The sequence below is a fragment of the Struthio camelus genome, chromosome 7, assembly GCF_040807025.1.
Source record: "Struthio camelus isolate bStrCam1 chromosome 7, bStrCam1.hap1, whole genome shotgun sequence".
NCBI lineage: Eukaryota > Metazoa > Chordata > Aves > Struthioniformes > Struthionidae > Struthio > Struthio camelus.
Window position 1 is genome coordinate 30,172,113 of NC_090948.1, and position 21,997 is coordinate 30,194,109.

The 21,997-nt window shown below is 40.3% G+C and overlaps 1 protein-coding gene and 1 long non-coding RNA gene across 3 annotated transcripts in view; one reads left to right on the forward strand and one right to left on the reverse strand.

Annotated features, from left to right (window-relative positions):
- Window positions 1–201: 201 nt before the first annotated feature.
- LOC138067826 (uncharacterized) overlaps window positions 202–21,997 on the forward strand; it is a 103,925-nt gene continuing 82,129 nt past the window's right edge. The window contains exon 1 of the long non-coding RNA XR_011142219.1: window positions 202–306. This is a non-coding gene — a long non-coding RNA (uncharacterized lncRNA). The remainder of the gene's footprint in view (window positions 307–21,997) is intronic.
- The window catches only part of ZCCHC24 (zinc finger CCHC-type containing 24), a 123,234-nt gene continuing 103,849 nt past the window's right edge, over window positions 2,613–21,997 (reverse strand). The window contains exons 3-5 of one of the 2 annotated variants that reach the window (XR_011142217.1): window positions 20,462–20,626; window positions 16,043–16,171; window positions 2,613–9,325 (exon numbers count right to left, since the gene is read on the reverse strand). Coding sequence is in view for 1 of the 2 variants with exons in the window: in XM_068950579.1 (XP_068806680.1) it covers window positions 9,212–9,325; window positions 20,462–20,626 (279 nt within the window). In the remaining variant the exon portion in view is untranslated. The remainder of the gene's footprint in view (window positions 9,326–16,042; window positions 16,172–20,461; window positions 20,627–21,997) is intronic. The other variant, XM_068950579.1, reaches the window with a different exon arrangement.

The window sequence follows — 21,997 nt, forward strand, 5'->3', positions numbered from 1 at the left end:
CCTCCCTCCCCACTTTTTTTTTTAAGGTAACTATGACTGCGTTTTTCCTTAGCTAAGCTCATGGAGCAGAAACAAAGTCTCCAGGGAATGCCCAGGGTCGCTGCTGCCTCTGTTTTTCTCATCAGCCAGCTCTGAGTTATGTGACTGGATGGTGTTTTTAGCCAGGATGGCCAACCATGTTGTGTTCACTTGCAGGGAAGCACTGGCTGTCTTGACCCAACCTGGACTGCAGATCGGGGAAGCTCCAAATCCTCGTGAATGTGATTTGCCTCAACTTCAGTTTTGACCCAGTAAATACTGACTGAGGTAGGCTTTTTTCCCAGTATGTTCAATTACTAAAAAGTCTCCTAAAATTTATGGAAGAATTGAGAGGGCTTTTTTTAAAACATCATTTGAAAGAGGTTTTGCATTTTTGGGAGGCTGTATCAAGAAATGATTTGGGTTTTTTTGGTCTAAAGTGTATTTGAAACAAGGATGGTGAACGAGAGCCATTGTGTTGCTTTCAAGAAGACAAAAGTGCTCTGTGAGCAGGTGCGGGCCCAAGAACTGGTGTTACTGAGAGAGGAGTTTTCGAAGGAGCTGTTTTCCATCATGCACAAGGTGAATACTAGAAAAAAAGCAATGCTGAATGTGATATTCTTTCTTCCAGGATCATAAATTGATCGTAAAGTACATGTTTCTGACAGGTGAGGGTGCTACGTTTCTCCAGCTCAGTTATGGGTTTTTAGTTCCTAGGGGGAAAGACCAGGTCGTTGGCATTTAGTGCTCAGGATGTTGGGCTCCTCCTCCTAGGGGCTCTCGTGTATATCTTTGTCGGGAAGGACACAGGCGAAGGAAGAGCCTTTTTTAGCATATCGACTATGTTGCACAGCAGGGACTGGACCGCACTGGGGAGCCCTGAGCAAGACTAAGCAAGAGCGAATGTGCTGAGTGTCTGACTGTCCAGGGCGTTAGGTCTAGCTCATATGCCGACTCATCTACTGGAATGATCTGAGATGGGTCTTCCCATATGATGTGACTACTTTTAAAAATGGTAGTGTTGGTGTATTGGTTAAATTGTCTTTCTACAAAGAATAACTAAAACAACTTATTTTAAAGTCTGAGTAATAGTGTGAAATCTCTAATATTTTTCTTGAAGTGGGAATTATTTGGCTTTTCTGAGTGGGGTGTTGCATTGTCTTCTGACTGCACTCACATAGAGTAGGAAGGCAAAACACCGGGAATGAAGAATGATGGAAATGCAGTTCGGCTGTTTTTGTTGATGTCATATTGTTTGTGTTAATTTATTTTTTTCAGTTTAAATAAAAACATTTTTTGTGAGGGGCATCGTAGGAAATGTGGTAATAGGGGAAATAGGACTTTGCAGTTTGTCTACTCAACTTAGAGTGTTTTTTCTGATCTCAGTGGAAAGCTAAATCTGAAAAGTGTTGGTGTTTGGGTAGCTCCCAGTTCTTCTGGTGCAAAGATGTATTTCAGATCTGAACTTGGCTTTATGATGCTGCTTGCTAGGGGAAACTGTACTATTGGCAAGTTTAATATTGAAAAGTAATTTTTTTTAACGACCATTTACCAACTAGCTGTGAATACGCTTTTCACTTTTATGGGGTTCAGCTGGGAGGATGTTCTTCATTATTTGATGAAATAGTCACTTTTTTTTTTCCCCAGCACTTCAGGACCTCATGATTCCTTGGCCAAAATCCCCCCTTGCCCCGCACATGTGTGCATGCGCGCACACACGTATTCTCTCCCTCTCATGCGGACTGAAGGAAAACAGCACTCCTATCTTCCCAGAAATCCATCTTGCTGTATAGTGTAAATTGTGGCCCTAAGACATAGAGCTCTACGTGTCCAATATGCATCACGTTTGTAGTGAAAAATCACAGGCCTAGAACTGTGTGCTGGTATGTCCATTAAAAAATAGATTTTCTTTTTTAAAGTTTTTAAAGAAGGGGTGCTCTGGTGTTAGAGGCAATGTATTTAAAGTCCAAAGTTAATTCCATGGCCGCCTTATATTTTAAGAATTTCCAGACACGATGATATTGGCAGTCTTAACAGAAAAACCACTTGCAATTGAACTTTGACTGGGGGTGTAAGAGTCTTATTGCTGATAAGCAACAAACATATAGTAGGTATAGTTCTTGCCAACTTTTAGTGTTGACAGAGGATGAATTAGATGTGATCCTGAAAATCATAGCTGATGCAACTTAATGACTTTTAAATATCATAAACGTTCTTCTCCGTTGTAGCTACCTTTTGGCACTTGAGCTTTCCTCTGCAACTATTAGGGCTAGAAATCTTTTATTAAGCTAGATGATGCCACGCTGTTTGAAAACTGAGAGTTGGCTCGGTCAGCCTAAGCTGGTCCCTGGCGGAGACGCCTTCGGGTGAAAGCTTTGCCCCCTGGACTACGGCCCGGCCTGGTGCGGATGAAGGTCTGTGCTGCAGCGGGGAGCCGCTCCTGCTGCGGTGGTGGGGGCCGCGGGGGCCCCGGGGCAGGCTTGCACCGCGAGCCCCGGGCTGGGGCTGGCCTGCTGGCCGCTGCCGGCTCGTGCTGGTGAACCCAGAGCGAAACTCGGAAGGAACTCACTCAAGAAAAGCATACAACTTCTTGCTCTTTTTTGCAGTATTTTAATACAGCATTAAAATGCTATGATACTAGAGGAAAGCCGTATACTATCCAGCAAATAAGGCACATGTCGGAATGCCATTTTATGGACAATCCACAACAGAGGTTTTACAGTCTCTTTAGCAATGTAGACACCAGATAAGTGAGCTGTCATCTTGATTGCTGCAGCAGAACTGGCACCTCTGAGGCCTTTGTCCATAGGTTTTGTTTGTTTTAGCTGTACAAGTTTATTAACAGTTACAGAAAATGAAATTATATGGGTCACCAACTGAAACTGCCAAGGTCAGTGGGTACAGCTAAACAAATGTAGTAACAACTAGGTTAATTTCTTTAAAGCTGAAGAAATTCATAAGATACAGTGTTAGTTTTAGCACTAGTACACAATGCAGTGGCTGCTGTATACTACATAACCTTTTAAAGGAAACAAGAATCCAGTACGGGGCTGGGCAGACCTCCCACTTTAGTATGGTAAAATATCAAACTAAAAACCCAAACCTTCATAATATAATCAAACTACATGAAATGTAAAGTGTAAAAAGGCTTCAAATACGTGCACATGCATACTCTATATTGCTATGAGTTCTAATTAAAATAAACATAAATCCCTACAATAAGCTACTTCAACCCTTCTCTGTTATGTCCTTTGATTGACGTTATTGCTGTAGCTGGTACTGTGTAGCTGAACTCACAGTCTGAAAACGGTTGTGAAAGTCAAGTTGTCAAACAGCCTCCCAACCAACTTTTCCCTTCTTGCCAGGAAAAAGGACAAAAACGAGCGTTTCAAACTGAACACTTGTGCTTCAGAAATTCTGAAAGCCGAGTCTCTGCTGTGCTTTCAGCGACTTCTGTCTCTCTCACGAGGTCATAAAGTGACAGTATACTGTTATTTGCTCCTCACTTGCTATATGTCTAGTGATAGCTTTTTCTAGCAATCCTTCCTCAATACACATAAATAAACTGTATAAACATTTTCATATAAGTCTAAGCACTTGAATAATACATTGGTTACTTAATACTGATATTTTCATCCAAGGATAACAAAAAACATATGGCTTAAAGAATTGCAAGGTTTTTTGTCAGAATTATGTACCAACTTTCATATAATATTTTATGTAGACAATATTTCCTTCTTAATGTAGTTCTGTTGCATACTTTATACAGACAAAAGCATTGTAAAAAAAAAAAAAGTAAATTACTTCCATAAATATTTTCTTGAGGATACATCCTTAGTTCTGCAAAATACTTAAGAAAACTCTTACCTCTGTTAGTATCCTAGCTGAGAGGAAGGCCCTTCTGAAAGCTTCCAAGTTGTAAAAACTTTCCCCAAAAAACCAAACAATACTTTTCTTTAAAAAGGCCCTCAAATATATACAAAAAAGTTACTGTAAAGAGTTTCCAGACAAGATAACAATTCAGTATTACAAGAAATATTTGTAACCATTCAAAAATTTTAACATCTAAAAAGGTTTCCAAAATACACACATAGTATTAAAAAAAAATTGAAAGGAACTCTATGTCAAGTATAACTCAAGATAAATACACATCTGCAAGTAAAACTGTAAAATACTTCATACAGGGGTAAACATTTATATCAATCATCTATATCTAGTAACTGCACACGATTGTCCCTTTGAAATACATCCTAGAAACACAAACCATCATCCCTATATCTAAGATCTCAATCAGCCCTCTGAGCACTTCAGCAATATAGCAACATTAATGGACAGCAGTGGTTTTGCAGATAAGAAACAGATATGTATTGAAGCCCAATCAGGAGTGGAGTGATGTCTTAAGGAATGATTTTGTATGGGGATAGTTCCATCACATTTTGAAACATATTGGCAAAGGCAAGTGGAAAATGTTTGTCAAATTCATTTAATTTAAAAAACACATGTTGATTTATTGCATGCTATTCAGTGGCTCACTCTTTGGATGCATACTAAGAAGAAAAAAAAAGATGTTCTACATGACTGCAGGACATAGAGAACTAATCTATGAATTCTAACATTTCCAAAAGCTCTTAGCTTTTAATGTGTCAAGTAGTTTTATTTTTGGAATAATGGCTAGAGCATCACAAGTATGCAACCCATGTTTAACCTAAATTTTGTGTTATACAAAAAGGTAAAATATAGAGACCGTTTCTCTGTAGAAGGCTTCTCTCAGACATACATAACTTCACATTTTTAGTTTACAAACTAAGTCCCATATAATGGGGAACTTTAAAATACACTTATTTTTAGAAATAATATATACCCTTGTGTATTTATCTGAAATTAAAAAGCAACCTTGAGACAAAAAGGTCTCAAACTTTGCTTCTGTGGCATCATTTTATGTCTGTGGTAGCAGCACTAGAAACCGGCTAAAACAGGGCTTTGCTGTAATCTACAGGGTTTTTTCTTCGCTGCTGTTAAATGAAGTAGCTGTAACTTCATCAGCATTACATCAAGTTAAAACAGCTAAGGACCTTCACTACTTATTTCAGATCACTAATACTTTTCTGGAGAATAGTGCCAATGCCAAAGACAAATTGTGTGAAGTGTTCTGATGGATGGAAGGAACAAATTGAGATTATTTTTTCCCAAAAAAATGAATGAACGTTTAAAATCTCCAATGGAAAAAAGTGTGTGCTGGATGGATCTGTATGCAGACCACAAGAAGCACCTGTTGGGATTTAAAGCTAAGTTTGTCAAGGACATGCATAGAGCTAGATTTCCCTCAGGTACCCCTCTGAGAAAACCAAACGTAGGGAGACTTGTGTTGATGTAAAAGTAAAACTTTTTTTTTTTTTTTTTTTACCGTTACTCTCTTGTCTTCTGATAAGACAGTGGAAAAAACAGGAATGCTAGTTGATGATCTAAACGTAGAGCTGTTAGAGAGAACATCAGAAAGGATTCATAAAATCTGAGAAGAAAATCGGCTCATCCTCGTTCCATTCAAAATCTGAACTTTGAAGTGGATTTTTTTTGTTTTGGAAAAAATAGTTCAGAGGTGAATTACCTTACAAAATGGAGAAGCTTACGTTATTCTAGTCGAAACCCAAGCGTGTGGAAATCAAAAAATCAGAAACTTCAGTTCTGTGCCCTTAATTAAAAGCTAATGACCACAAACTCCCGTGCGTTATTTATACCGATTTGTTTTTTCCAGCAATCCCCGAACTCTAAAGACAAGCGTGAAGCAAACAGCCAGGGCTCCGTGTCGCATTCCTGCGAGTGAACCTCATGCAGGGAGGGACAGCAGGCGGCTCGTCCCCTCCCGTCCCGCGCCCTTGGCTCCGCAGCCTTTCCCCAGGCGCCACCTTGGCCGAGATGAGGTTTCCAGCCCTGCGCGGGGAGGACGGGGAGCCGCGGCCGGCCGGGCGGAGGGGGGGAGCCGCGGCGGCCGGGCGGAGGGGGGGAGCCGCGGCGGCCGGGGGCGCGCTGCCCCGCTCCTCCCCGCGCCCCTCCGCGCGGAGCCGGGAGCGGCGGCTCGGCCGGCCGCCTCCCTCCCTCGCTGCCCTCCGGCCCCGCGTCCCGGCGCAGCCCGCGAAGGCCTCGGGGGCCGCCGAGTTGGGCAGTACAGGCAACGGCAGCGTGGCTTCTTGCTTTCCACGCGTTTTGTTCTCTGTCTGCTTTTCCCCCAACGTAAGCGTCTGGGAAAGGCTGTTTTCTTCCCCGTTATGCCGCGTACGCTTAATGCTGAACAGCGCTTAGATATTTCTGTATGTCTACTGCCTAGGAAAATATTATGATATAAATATTGAACTTTCATAAGTATGCTTCTAGAAATTATTATTCTACACCTATACACGTTAATTGTGTTAAAGTCAATCGGATGTAGTTTTAGGAACCTTATTTTTAAATTACAACCCGAAAATCCATAAGCTAAAGGCATCACTGTGCAGTGTTGAATCTGGATAAACAATTTTTAAGATGGCACTGTCATGCAAATAGCAACAATTGCACATAAGGGTGTCTTTTAGTTGGTCTCTGTTTAAAATCTTGTGGTATGTTGTATATTGATGTAGCTATATCAAGGGATGAGCTGTTTTCTTGATTTTTTCCTTCTATTTAGTGGTTATCATAAGTCTGAAACTATTTCATAACAGAAAGAATGGTTGGTAGCACCATCTCGGTTTCTGGGGTAAAATAAAACTTTCTCTTGCTTTTTATCTAATGGGATTTCTTAACTTGTCCTTTGGCTGGATATGATGCATCAAGGCGGTTTTTGTTCATGTGCTATTAAGTGCTCAAGAGGAACAAAAAAATAGATCTGCTTTAGTATGTGGCTCTCTTGCATTCATTCCTTCAGTATTACTCATGCCTGAAACAAAAGATCTAGATTAACACTAGAGCTCAAGCCTGAAAATCCACTCCTAGATTTGCCTGTGTAGTTTCTTACTCTTACTTGTATGGGCAAATGGAGTATTTTTGGAAAATTTGTCTCAAAGAAAACTTTTGAGTTTGTGCAAAAGAACGCATTCCCATTTGAAAATGCTAAAATTGCATATTTTGACTGAGACAACTGAATCTGTTATTAGTGTTAAATTTTTGTATTATTTTAGGTTCATTTTAGTTGATGAAATTGCCAGCTGGGCAAAATTAGCTTCAAAGTGATTAATTTAGTTAATATTTTAGCATTATCTAGCACTTCTCATCCAATGATGTCAAAACACCTATAGATGATATTAAGTAAGCCTCACAACACCCCTGTGAGGTAGGTATGCTAAAGTATTATTATCCCCATTTTGCAGTTGGGGAAACTGAGGCCCAAAAGGATTTTGTGACTTGCCCAAAATCAGTGAGCTAACGGAAAAATCTTGGTTAGAAGCAACAAGTCCCCATGTTTATCCATTGCTCTAGCTTGTAGGCTGCATCACTTGGGCTACCCATAAATAATGACGTTTGTGAGATACGTATGCAATGTTTGCTGCCACCAGCACAGACAAACAATTTTGCCCTGTTTATAGCAAAGCGGGGAAATGGCAAAACTTTCACCCTGGAGCAAATTTGTAGAGAGGTTCACATTTCATATAAGAATACTCACTGTAAGCTTTCAATTTGCAGTACAGGAATTTGACTGTACACACTGGTAACATCCTAGTAAAAAAAACCCCTCTGGATTAGCATTATGGAATTAATCTTTAAAACAGATTTAATTTACCTCAAGTTATTTAGGATTTAAAATAATTCCACTAAATACCATTCACACAAACCAATCTCTCTAAAGGAAACTTTGTAAAAATATAAATTGTTGTTTTAAAAAAAATTATCCCTGTAATTTTTTTACATATTTAAGTGAATAATGCAAATGAATTGCTTGTGTGTCCTTTTGCCAATGTACTCTTTGAGAGACGTACAAACAGGATACTGTCTCGAGGTACTTTCAGTTCATGATATTCCCCGATCCCTGATAAGATATTTCTTTGCAACAGGAGGCCCCTGCACAAAGTTCTACCTGAAATGGGACAACCAAATATAACTCCTACATTTATCCTAAGGTATACAGGTGTTTCAGGAAGACAGAAAAGAGGAAAGTTATGTAGATTGATGTTTGTCATGCCTCATAACACCCCTATGGCTAAAAAGTTTCATATTAATAACAAATTTCTACAGTAGAAAACAGGACATAAAAATATTTCCAGAAAGTGGCTTTAAAACTATTATAAATAGTAAGTCTGGCTAATCTTTCAATTAAGGGTTTTGGGGACAATATTAAGCATTCTTAGCCCCCATTATTCACAGTAAATTTAGTGTCCTTGTGGCCTAATGACTAGCCCATACACATAAAGGGACCGTTTTAGATGAATTATATGACAAGAGAAGGATCTGCTAGTAACACAAGCAAGCCAATTTCGTCTCCTCCTCATCCTTCTTGGTGCTCTGTGTCCCATTATGGCATTCCCTTGCCACACTAACCACACCCTCAAACAATTATTCACTTTTTTTTGCCACATCCTGCAAGAATGCTTTTGCCTAAGCCCTGCCCAAGTTACGTTACAGGTAGAAAAAGTCCAAGAAAGCAGCAGCACAGAACCCTCCGGCTTTCTAAAGCTGGGAAAACAATAACGCTCCATCTTTTACGCTGTGGCTCCTGTCATCTTCCTTCGTCTTGTCATATAATAGGAATAGCGTTCGTGATGTGAGTGAGTGCTTGCAACTAGTGTCCCCACAGTTATTTAACCTCTGCAAAAGCTATTTATAATATATATTCCTTGTGAATATTGTATCTTGCCTAATGAATAGTACTTCGTTTCACTTGGGCATGGTATAGGAACTGTGTAAACAATCAACAGAACCTGCAACAGTGGCTCTATTGTGAACACTATCAGTAACACTGTTTACATATGTGTGTGTACATATATATACACACACACACACACGTTATATATATGTATACAAATACACCATAGTCCTGTAAATACCTGTTGCATGTGTGTGCATGCACAGGAGAAATGTTACATTCTACTAATGGTAAGGCATATTATTAGGTTAAAGATAGGCAATATTGGCAATTATTTTAGCTTTTGTCTTTTTGTGTTGCTGTTCATCGTATGCTGCCAGAGGATCTTGAAGGGTGATGGGGACGGGAAGAGGCCGCTTCGAAGGCTTATTGCACACGACGGCAGTAGTAGCCCAAAACTTTGCACTTCTCGCAAAGATGCTGAGGATGTTCTTTGCTCTGATCTGAAACATCCAGGCCATCTGGCTTTTCCAGGGGTCTCTGCAGTGAAGAAAGGAAATAAGTTTTGATCCAGGCTTTTCTCGCTGGCTGTTAGTCTTTACCATGCATGTTAAGACTACTTTTATGTTTAACTGAGCTTTCTCCCAGTTATTCTAATGACATTGTATTTCTTTCCTGAAGGGACCAAATATTTTTTTCAGCTGTCCAGGCCAGTGGTAGGGTGGGGCCTCACAACCTTGAGTATCATCCTTTTTCACAGAGGTCTTGTAAACTTTATTGTAGACAAATTACTGGAGGACTTAATTGCTAACTGTATTTATGGATGTGGTGACACAGAACCATTCTTTCTCTTGGCTCCTGTAACTGAGATGTCCCAAAGGCATTAGCACCTACAGCATGGGAATCCCATTGCCCAGCAATGCCAGCAGGGGTTAACAATGTTAGGATTCAGTACTACTACAGCCAAGCTGTCTTGCCAATGCACAGACATTACATAAATAAGTGAGGTTTTCTCAATACTCGACCCCATGTTTTCGAGACTGGAATTTCTGAAGCAGAGCAGCTGCAAAGCTATTGACAAAAAAGCATAGCCCTCCACCCTGAACTTGGCTAATAAAGTGGCTGTATATTTTTAATAACATTTGTGGAATCACAGGATTGGAGGTATATTCAGCTGAACAAGGGAGCGAAATGGCTTTGGCTTTAGTAGATCTTTTTTCTTTAATTTTCCATGACAAGAAATGGTTTCACATTCATTTTGAAAATAAAATAGCTGTGTTGCATATTGAAGTAAGGTTATGTGTTTGGAAAGCATAATAGGCAGAGAGGTGATAGAGATGTGGAGCAGAACCGCATAAAGTGCACAGCTAAAATAGTTTGGAAAAAAACCTCCATAATTACTCAATTTTCTTGGAGTGTATCTGACAGACAATTTTATTGCACAATGGCTTGCCATTAAGGAGACGGTGAATGTTCTATGGGACTGTGGATAGAGACAGCAAATGTGGTGAAACCTGACAACAAGCCATAAGCTTCTTGCTTTTAGGGGTAAGGTCTTGCTCACCTTTTCAAAATATGATTCTAGGAGCAGGGGGTGGATAAATATAAATTACAAAATTATGGCTATTTGTCTTTCCACTCCTATCCTAAATCCTACAAGCTTGCATTTAGCTGTAAAACCTTGAAGTACATATGATCCTTTAAGTTTTCTAGATATTTATAAATAAGTTCTTCATTCCAAAGCTATCCACCTGAGACACTGTAGAGAGGAACAATGGAGCCGTTTGAAGCTTCCCCCCCCCCCCCCATGTAACATTGCAAGATCAGTCCAGAGAAAGCAAGGGTTTCACAGCTCTCTGAATGACTAAAATGAGACAAAATATATTATTTCCCTATTATTATAAATAAAGGATGTCTGCAACTTCTTGCTGTCCTTGGTTAGATTGGAATCTAAGTGCAACACTTTTATTTACTATATTATACAGTGAGTGAAAAAATAGGTGGAAGTAATTCAGCAGTGATTGCCAGTAGTTTGTTACTGATGCAAGATTATTACCTATGACACATTGCCCAACGTTTTCGTTGTTCTGGGCCACATGCTATACACTTAGAGGTTAGCTTAATTTACAACTTAATTGCAAACTGGATTTCCTGTATCATGTATCACTAGGACCCAGAGGTTGGGAACCCCTAATCTCCTCCAACTTCTATAAAGAAAAAGCCCCCACTGAGTTGCTGGAAGTCAGTACGTTAGAATTTGGGATCGGAGCGTGACAATCCCAACTCTAGGCCTGCAACCCAACTTTTGGTGCACCCTGTGCTTCTGCCACAATAGAGACAAGAGGAGGTCTGTCTCGGTCGGCAAAAACTGCCCTTCTACCTTTTCTACAGCCTGTTCCACCTCTGTCTGCCCCCAAACTTTCTTCAAGAATTTTCATTACATAAATGCAGTCAAAGATGATGCTTAGTTTCAGGAACCCCAAGAGTTAATTTTTGTTTCCCAGTGGAGAATTTGTGAGAGCTTTGAAATGCTACACTTAAAACAGGCTATTTCTCTCAGCTCTGATTGCTTCTACATGCTAGCTATGCTCTGATTAAAGGGAAAAAATACAGCAGTTATCATGTTTATTGATATAAGCCAGATTTTTTTTTTTAATACACAAGGCCTTGGGAATCATTTTTCCTGGAAATAGTGCAAAGGACATTGGGAATGCCTTGAAGCGCCAAGAGTTTTTGGACTGTTTTCAGAAACAATAGCTCTCCGTGGTTTGCTTTCCCCCCGAGTTGATTGAGCTCAGCTTTTTGGCCTGTGAAGCATTTCCATTTCAGAAATGTTATTGTTACCAGCGTGTTACGACATCGCGGCTGGGGAGAGAGGGGTTACGAACACAGGAAACCAGGTTGCTAAGGGCCATCTGGAAGCAGCAGCGTAGAGGTTGGGCTGCCTTTCTGGTGAGCCTCTAAGACTGAGGCTTCAAAACTCAGTGTGCTTACATAGTTTGTGTCCCAAAAACATGCGTCAATCCAACTTTTACATAAAACAGTCGCAGTGTATCTCAATTTTCTACTTGCTTTATGGGTTTCTTTCAAGGGGGGAGGAAACCCTGAAAAGCAACTGTTCTGTTCTACTGTTTTTTGTTGTTACTACTAATGATACAACCTTGTGGAGGACTGTAAGGTAATATTACCTTATACCCTCACGACCTTTCTTAATGCTAAGCGAAAAGGGCAGGATGTTACAGATGTGAAGAGCTGTCTCCCCACTGAAGGTGGCCTTTCTTGGCACAGGCGGAAAGGCTGTCCTCGAGCATTTCTCACCAGCTTTGGGGTGGTGGAAAGGAGAGAGGGAGGAGAAGGTGCAGGACGCAGGAGGGATGTGGCAGGGTGGGGCTGTTGCACACTGTGCTGGTTTGCAGGATTGTCTCGCTTATGCGAAGGATCTGACTCTGAATAGCCCAGGAGACTGCAAAAGACTGCTTTTTGACCTATTGCTCTTAGCTCTGTGCTGCTATTGAGAAGCCAAGCATGAAAATTCAGCCACCCATTTGGAAAGTGTGTGGATAAGGGCACAGGGTGTTCAGCTGAAGAAACAATGTTTTTCCTTAGAAGCGGGTGAAACAACTTGTAAAACAACAAAAAGTCCTGCTATTTTTTCTGGGGAATATATCTTTCTATTAAATGGAGAGTTAAAACAAAATCTCTTAATTTTCACTGTCATTTTCTTTAAAAAAAAAAAATCAGGGGGAGGGCAAACAGTATTTGGGAGTCGTTTGCAGTAGAAACTTGGGGGATAGGCATTTTTTTTTAAATCCCTTGTTTGTGTCTATCTCTTTCCTTTAACTTTCTTCTGGCAGTTGCTGAGTGGAAATAATTTTGTGCAGCTGCACCAGGACAGTATTTGGTGTTAGTGAGTAAAGCCCCTGCCTGAGGGACATAAAGCTGAAATAAACGTGTATTTAAATAGCAGTTCCTCTCCTGCAAACTAACTTTCAATTGTGAGCTATTGCTGTCCTACTCTACACTTATTGATTGAACTCTGCATTCCAGGAGCAAGTTTTAAAAAAAACAAACAACAACAAAACATCCTTACGAACTGCCAACGTGTTAGAAAAACAGAATGTGTTTCAATTTGGAGAGATCTGTAAGTTTTGGACGCACATTAGAGGTACTAGAGACTATGCAGGATGTGGGGAAGGGTCGGGTAATTAAATGTTAGAAGATGTTCAGCTCTTCTCCATGGGAATTAAGCTTTCAGAAGCTGAGCAGAACTGAAGGTTCACAGGTTTCGGTGGAGGCTTGGAAACTACTTTTGTGAAGGCAAATCAGTTGCTGCTAGGAGTCAGTGTTACAGAAAACTTCCCAAAGACACCCTTGGGGAAAACTGCTTCCACTAAGAAGCAGAATGGGATAATGTGGCTGCTCATGCTTGTATTTATAACTTCAACGTTTTTATTATTTTAAAATGGAATATTTGATCACACTACAGATAGATGAGCGGTCATATTAAGATTCACATGCAAGAAAACATGTAACATAAGTAACTTTCCAGACTCATTGCCTCAAACCTTAATGGAGCAAATAAGGTAATTAAATGGCAGATCAGACATGTGGATGGGAATAGATTCCACAACTATAGAGGCCATTAGAGTGTGGGGTGATCTATATTCCCACTCCTGGAGCACACACATATGGGCAGGCTGGGGTTCCCCTTCCAGCTGCTGTAGAGGGATTATTCAATCCAAAGAGTCAAGAGATCATACCTGTAGGTCTGAACACAGTGTACTGGACTTCAGAGTAATCAGAGTCCTCCCTTCCTCCCTCTTCTGAGGGAAGAGAGGCTCCTGGGGGATACAGCCTGGCTACGGGAATTACGGCAACCACCACATTGCCCATGGAAGTAATAGCTTGGATATCATGAAGAATGTATTTACATACTAAATTATTTTCAGTCCAATGGAGTAAATTCCTGACAGCTGGAAGAAAACAGGGTCCAAGAGGACAAGTCAGTCACCAGATGGCTGGTTCTGCACCAGTGCAACAGCTGTCATCACAAACAACACTGGGGTTGGCCACAAGGTCAAAGAAGAAGCCTTGATAAGAGGCCAGCCAGGAAGCAACCACAGGCACAGATGCTGCTGCTAGAGTGGGCAGGGAAGAAAATGAAAATTCAAAGCTTAGCATCCGGGCTGTCACAATGACAAGAATGCCAGTGAATAGCTATAAGGACTGGCTCCCTTGCTGGAGCAGTGTAAAAAGGAGCATAAACAACTACAAAACCCAAACTGCTGGGAAGCATAAGAGGTAGGACTAAGTCCCATCAGAGACTTCTGTTCTTCAGAATAACTACCTACCTAGAAAACTACTTCTGGACCAGCCATAGAGCAGCTTTGTCCTCCTTTTCTTTAACAAGGCTTGAGTTCAACAGGCCTCTAACTTTTGTCCCATGTCCTAGCTATCCTGTGAATTCATGTGTGTATTCCAATGGGGATATGTACTACTTTAGGAACACAGTGGATGCAGAGATGCAAAAGGAGGAACAGAGAGGCACAACTTCATCGTGAAAAAGGAAAGGGACGTGATGCTTCCCTGGAACAAAGACTAGATTCACGGCAAGGCTGTCTGTGTGTCACGGGGCTCTGCCACAGCAAGTGCCACCTGATTCCCCACTCAAAGGAATTAGCCTGGTGAATGGCAGCAGCCCTGCTAGTTAGGCTCTTGTATTACTTTTAGTAATATATATTCAGCTCGCTCTCTTAAATGCAGAGATTTAGAGCCTTATTTATAGAGCACTCAAAAGTATATACACAGCTGTAAAATTGCTGAGACCTCTCCCGCCCCAGAGGGATTAAAAACTCATTCTCACAGATAGGGTATGTGGAATAAGAGTGCAGGACTGCACAGGGACATCCCTTGTGGGGAGCGGTACTGGAACGTTTCCTTGAGTGAAATGCGTCTCAAGCCATCAAGAGCAGGCTACAGCGGAAGCATGGCTGCTTCGATGTCTAGGGACCAACTAGCAAAAGGTATGCATAGGAAAAGAAGATTTTAGCATAGCTGTACAAGCCCTGCAAAGATCCAGCATATGTGCTTGAATTGCTACCCCAGAGCTATCCAGAGGAGAGATTATCATCTTCAGTACTGTGATAATATTGTCTGAGCCAGCTAAATGAAAGTATTCAGGCTCTGGCCGTCCCTTTTGATATAAAGTGGACAAGCCCTATGGGACTGTGAAGAGTATGTAGATTGAGTAAAGCAGGGAACATGAAATGGAGGGATGGAGATGACAACTGGAGAAACGGGCAACCTTGGGAACTGAGAATAAGTTCTGAATTCATTGCAATGAAAGTCAGGCAATCCTGAATATAAGGACTTAATTTTTTTTTTTGTTCTAATGCGGACAAAAGCATCCTAACCCCTGATATTCATGGTTACATAACAAAGCATGGTGGCCCATGTGGTTATACCTTAGCTATTGAATAGACTCTACAGAGGCTGATCTTTCTAGGGAGAAACTGTGGGAACGCTAGGATACTCACTTGGTGTTACTGGAGGGAGTGAAAGCATCCTAAGAAAGCATTGCTAATTTTTGCCTTATATCTGTACCACTTCCTAAGCATCCTGTACTGCTCAGGTTTAAGCTCAGAACAGGGGGTGTTGATCTGACCCGGAATGAGTCTTCCTGTGTGTAGACAGGTGACCGCGTATAATGAGCCAATTCTTTCATGCTGTATACATTTTTTGAGAATGGAGAATTTCACAATATGTCCTCACCAGGAAAATATGAACCTGACTGTCCTACGATGCTGTCTGAATTGTTTGCAGCTGGGTCATTTTGGTAGCTTTGGAGGCTCTTACAATTTGACAAAAGGCTACTAAACGTCGAGGAAACAACAATGACTTGCATCTTTTGATAAAATGATCCCTCATATTTTTAATAGTGTTCAGATGCCTTTTTTTTTATCTGTTAGATCACAACAATGTTTACCAAATGGTAGAGGAAAAAGTAACCAAAAGAAAGGGTGCCGAATTCCACCATACTGCAGAGAGGAAGTATTGACCACCCAGATTGCTCTGGAGAACAAATCGTTTATTTCACTAGAGGTAAATTCTGTCTGAACGAGAATCGATTTTAAAACAAACAAACAAACAAACAAAAAAAAAAACCTCCCGTCTGGCCAGGTCACCTGGATTTTGGTAATTAAAATATTTTTTTTTCACTTAAGTATGAATTATTTGTGCTATGATCACATCACTTACCTAGTGTGCTGACTTTGCAGGTAAAAGAATAGATACTACAAAGCGGCAATATTGATTTCTTTAACTTGAATGGAGTTTTATCTGTAGAGGTGCCTTGAGTATAAATATGGAACAACAGAAGCATGGCTTCTAGGGAGAGAGAACATCTTTTCTTAGATGAGTTAAATTGGAAAAAATATTAAAAGGCTATGCAAAAGTCCTCCTTCCGATCTCTCTTCTTTCCACCCTCTTTCTTCGTTAGGTATGAATATATTTATACTCCAAGTAATAATAAGAGGTACACAAACTAGTTTGCTACAAAAGTATTTCTGTAGAAGGAGCAGTCCTGTGTTAATATAATCTGCAGTCCCGTCTATTGTTGCAGTTCTGTGCTGGAAGATTCAGATGAGAGTGAAAACACTGTGTGTTATTTCTGAACCCATATAATAAAGTTAGTAGGAGTCTTGTAGTAGAATTAACTGAGGATCTCCACTAATGCACTGAGAGAAAAAACTGATTGCTAAAAGCTTTTAGAAATGTGTAGGAACTCAACTCATGCATGAGAGCTCTGCCAACAGAGTAATCGATCTAAGGAATAAATGGGAAATATATGCAGAAACCGCTAAGGGGGTGTAGCACTGTTAACAGTTTATTATAATACAAACTAAAACCAGAATAATCCTATGTGCGCAATATGCACATTTGCTTTAATTCTCAATGTAGAAACACTGGACTCTATTTTATGAAAGTTCAGTGAAAGATTTCTTTTTAATTAAAGAGAATTACTAACATAAGAGTACTAGGGCCTGGATACACAATATTTTCTGAAACAGTGCAGAATAACACCACGCCGATAAAGGCTGATAAATGTTTAGAGAGAGTCTGGTGTGGCACGGGGCGCTTGGAAAAAAACATGTATGGGTCAGCAAAGAGGCTGAGCCAAGAAGCAGCGCTGACCTCACGCAGCCTAAGTTAGCTCTCCTCTGCTGCTGGCTATGAACAGACACTGTGTTCTTTACTGTCTGGCTGCAGCTGATGTGTTTAATCAGAAAAAGCATGGGGCACCTCTGGAAGAATGAAAAGAAAATAGAACGATGACAGTAAAACCAAGAAAGAGAAGCAGACAGAGGTGAGGCAGAGACAACAGGATATGAAATGTTCCAACTCGAGGTTGTAAGTTCAAAATCTGGGAAAGAGCACTAGCGACTGGCTGCAAGTTGTTTACATCTGGAAGCCTAGTTGAAAGGCACTCTGACCAGCCTCGAGATCTCATACAGTTTGCAATATCTACTGATGGGGGCATGAATACATGAATAGATTAGAAGAGCAAAGATCTTCTGCATCCTGAGGTTTGGTCTCCTTAGGGAACAACTTGGAAATGCAGTTCGGGGGACTGTGGAAACCTGCGCTGCACATGCGGCAGTTATTCCCTTGAAAACATAAAATATGTGGCTTCAAGGCAAACACAACTTACATAAACACTATAGGCTGCAACTCCTCTTTGATAACCACAGCACTTGGCAGATGCAGACTTCTCCAGCCCTACCTCGAAGGGTGGCTTTGCTCAAGGGACTACTTCTTAACCTTCTTTACTATAAAATATACATATTCCTAAGTCTATAATGTTTCTTGTAAAGCATGGATGGGATATCTCTTGAGAGATTTCTTGTGACCCCTTGAACACTAACATAAATGATGGAAAGAATTTAGAAGAACAAGGTAAATATTTATAAACTTGCATTATAAATCAGTGATCTTGTAATTTCTCTGACCCTCAACACTGTGCTTCCATCCATGTGATAAATGACTGCATTGCTCACGCTGGATTTTGGTGCAGTTGTCTAAGCAAGCTGTCTAAACAGAGACAAGGAACCAGAGACCTTGGAAACTTTGAAGTTATGTCTCATGCAAGTTAGTGAAAGAAAATTGCTTAGCTTTCCTTCCATATGCAGTTTTCCACAAAAGAGAGGCCCTTCCCCTTTTCTCACTTGCAATATAGTTTCCAGTCACAGTTTTGTCAGGGGGAATTATAGTGCAGCTTCTTATTTTCAGGTTTGGAATCAGAGTGGTATTAGCCTAGAGACAGCGGGATGGATCATATCTTCTCAGCTGGTCAACAGAAACAATGATATTGACTGGCTCAGCCATAAGTTCACTGTAAACTAGAATACTTCCTATGATACAAAAAAAAAAGGAAAAATCATCTCATGGTGAAGCATGCTGAGCTTAAAGCAAGGCTTCTGCCACAAATATAAGGCTAATGGAGGAAAAAATAGGTACTTTGGAGGGTGCAGTGTGTGTGTGTATGTGGGGAGGAGATTCAGACACCATGTTTTTAAATGAAATTCATATTGTTCCATGGTACTTAACAGCTCTAAATCAGTATTTTGGCTGCATGTTGCAATGCAATGTTGCTAGAAACTTGGAGCCAAATCTTGTCCTTAGAATTAAATGACTATGCATATGTGTATAAGAGGAGGAAATACAGTCAATTAGCTATTACAGGATGGGATAAACCTTAATAAACCTATTTCTATCTCCTTTTCCTGCTTGTTGCAATGAGTTTTTAATAGTCCTCTCTTTCCTCATCATAGTTGCAGTACTCTTTGGATAAGTCTTTTTTTCCCCCACCCTGCTCTCCCCCCAATCATATGAAATGGTATGAAGTGTTCTGTATGAGCCCACAGAAAAAGCTTTTTTTTTTTTTTTAAATAGGAATTTTACAAGCACTTAGGTAGCTAATGAGACACCTAAGACTCCTAGTGGAATTTCCTTTCTACCTACCGCAAGTACATCTAAATGATTGACCTATGATTTGAGTATTTTCTATGAGTGGACAGCAGGTAACTTGACACATGCAGAGCTCTAGTTATTGCTGAGGTTCAGCTAGGATGAATTACCTCTGAGGAAAATCACACCTCCTGAATTCTTTTAAAATAATTCTCACTCTTTCCATCCACAACAATTTTCTATAATATTGCAAAATCCCACTCAAATTTTTCCAGGATGTTTCTTATGTTTGTTCTGTATCAGCCATTTTGAAGTGAAATATTATTGTACGGCTTCTTTAGACAGCTGCACTCCCAGATGTCTCATATCTGATTGTACTGGAATTGATAGCATTAAACCTAGGTGTTGCTCCAGTATTAGCTGCAGGTCTGAAATCATTTCCTAGAAGGGAGCTAGGAACGGTTTCTTTCTGGCTACGCAAGGTCACAATTCTGCACAGCTTATTGGCCAAACTTATTTTTCATGGTGTTGTCAAAAGTGACCTTCTGCATGAAAATTCAGCTTTGGCGAAGTCAACTTGTAGCCTGATTTGTCAGGGAAACGAGGGGTATGAGGTCATGCAGAATCATGCAGTCCGTCTGTCCATCTCCCATTAGCAACCACTGAACTGGTTGATTGATTGTAACCAATTCTGATGGGGTAAAGCAGGAAACTGGAAGTCAAGTTTCACGTCAGGAGGTGGAAGGTTGGGCAGCTGGAAATGCAGCTGCGAGTCAGGAAGTTGCCTCAAGGGAGATACACAACTCCAATCTATAGGGAGCAGGAGGGAAGGCTATGCTATGGCTGATAAGATGGCTAAACCCTCCCTCTCCGCAGATACAGATTTCCTAGAAAAGCTGCTACTTAAGAGTTGACCCTTTCAGCTTAACAAAAGGCTTTCCCTTGAAGCTCACTTTGCTTGGGCATCGCTCAGTATTACTGAAATAGAGAAATTTCTCTGACTAGGCTGTCTTGCTTTACTGCTATTAACTAAGGGATTTTGTTGCCAGGAGTTAATCTTAGCACTCTTCTTTTATCACTAATGTTTATAAACAGACATAACCCCTCCACCAAATCCAACCCTACCTAACAAAGGACAAAAAGTGAGGTACACATTGGAAATGGCTGCACTGACACCAATGGAATAAAAACATTGAATTGGTGTTAATATGAAGAGGATCCAAAGTACTAGGAGGCTCATTGCTACTGCTGCACTTTGTTTTACTCTATCTTCTGGTGACTTTATCCAAGAAAAAGACTTTACAGTTTGTTTTTATAACAGAAATAGGCAGGCTCTGGAGGTATTTTTAATGAAAGACAGGACACAGATTTTGCAACTTTGATGCTTCCGGTCCCCATTACCAAGATTCTGAGAATAGCAGCTTGTTTGGGGAACAGTTTTTTGTGGCATGCTATATACCATAATATATAACGGTATATAACCATATACTGTATGTTTTACGACCATAATGTTTACTTATATTTCTGGAAAAACCGTAGCTAGCAGTACAAAAGCTGTTTATGATACTCACTAGGAACAAGAACTCGCAATTGCCTGGCTTGTCCTGTTCTTTTACATTAAGTTGTGTTTGAGTCACCTATGCTTTACAAATTCAACAAGCATGCTCCTAGTTCTTAACCTGTACATTAGCAGCTCTGCAGTTTTCCTACCTGTTTGTGAGGATAAACATTAATGTGGCACTTGATACATTCTTGTCCCATGTTAGCCCAAGAGTTTCCACTCATCCATTTTCTCTTGCATTTGGGACACTTGTATTCACCAAAACAGCGTTTCTTGCCCTGGTATGGAGTCAGACCTTCTCCTTTTGGACGAGCCTAAAAGAAAAAAGAAAGATAAGTAGCAATAAATGACCAAGAAGGTTGGGGGTGGGGAGTAGAAAAGTAAATTTTTATTGAGAGATTTTGGGCAAAAGAAGCTAGAGGAAGGGCATTAAGGCCCTTAATGAATGGCTCATACATTGAAGTTTAAATGTAACAGTTCTGAGAGAAGAATGCAAAAGCTCAAGAATACCTGTCAACTCCAAAGTGACACTGAAAATAATACTTAGATACATGACTATGCCCTTTTTGCAGGGAATATATTATTAATATCCATTTCATTATAATGGGATGATATCTATTGAGTACATATCACTAGTATTGTATGCAAAATCTGGAGAAGTAACACGTTAGTGAAAGGCCCTAAATTTCTTTACTAGATCTTCATCTATTCAGTATTACGAGCTATATTAAGACTTTTTACAAGTCAGTTTTACACTGCCTCTAAACCATGAAATATTGGCAGTTCATTAGTATGCAGGTATATATATTATTTTATCTGAAGGTGCAAGCTGGAGTTGAGTAGGGAAGGAAGACATGTTTTTGATTAGCATAATCATTCATTTTATTAATCTCATTAAGTTTTTTTCCCCTTGTAAACAATGTTTCACTGGCCTCTACATTCTGAGAGAAATAAGAAGGGATTCCCAAATATAATGGACTGTTACGGTGTCTAAATGTTCAGTGTTCACTAAAGAAAGCCTGTTTTCCCCAGTAAGCTATTAGAGTTGACAGTGACCTAAGGTAAATTGTTTTACATTTTTCTAAATATTCTCACTGAAATTGTGTGATGTACTTAACAAAAGCACAGTAATGCACATAATATGCTAATGTTAGGTGAAGATGAGAGTATTACACACAGCTGTCCTGAAGGTAGCTGTAAAGATACACCCATTTTCCCAGAGACCCATGCATTTCAAGGTGTTGAAATATTGTCCATATAGTCGCTGCATTTTGTTTATTGTTGCCTAGAGGGAGACGCTTTTCTCTTGGATAGTGGCAGAATGGTACCATCATCTATCAAAGGGTTCTTTGTTATCCATTCATATGTTATGCCTCCAGGGCATTTTTTTAAGGTTCCCAGATTAAGTTTACAAAAGTTAAATGGCCTATCATTCTGGGAAAGGATTTGTTTTGTTTCGGGAGCTTGTACAATTTCTCAGTGTGGAGGTCCAAATTGTTTTCTATGTGAAAATATGGATTGAAAAAGCAGGTGCTTGGCAGAAGACCTGAGCTTGGCAGGAACTTTGGGACTCCAGCTCCCACGGCTCATGTAGATGATGTATGCTGTATTCCTTCAATGGTCGCACGCAGGAGCAAGTGGGAGCAGACCAGTGAGCGTGATCCATCCTGCATACTGGTGAACGA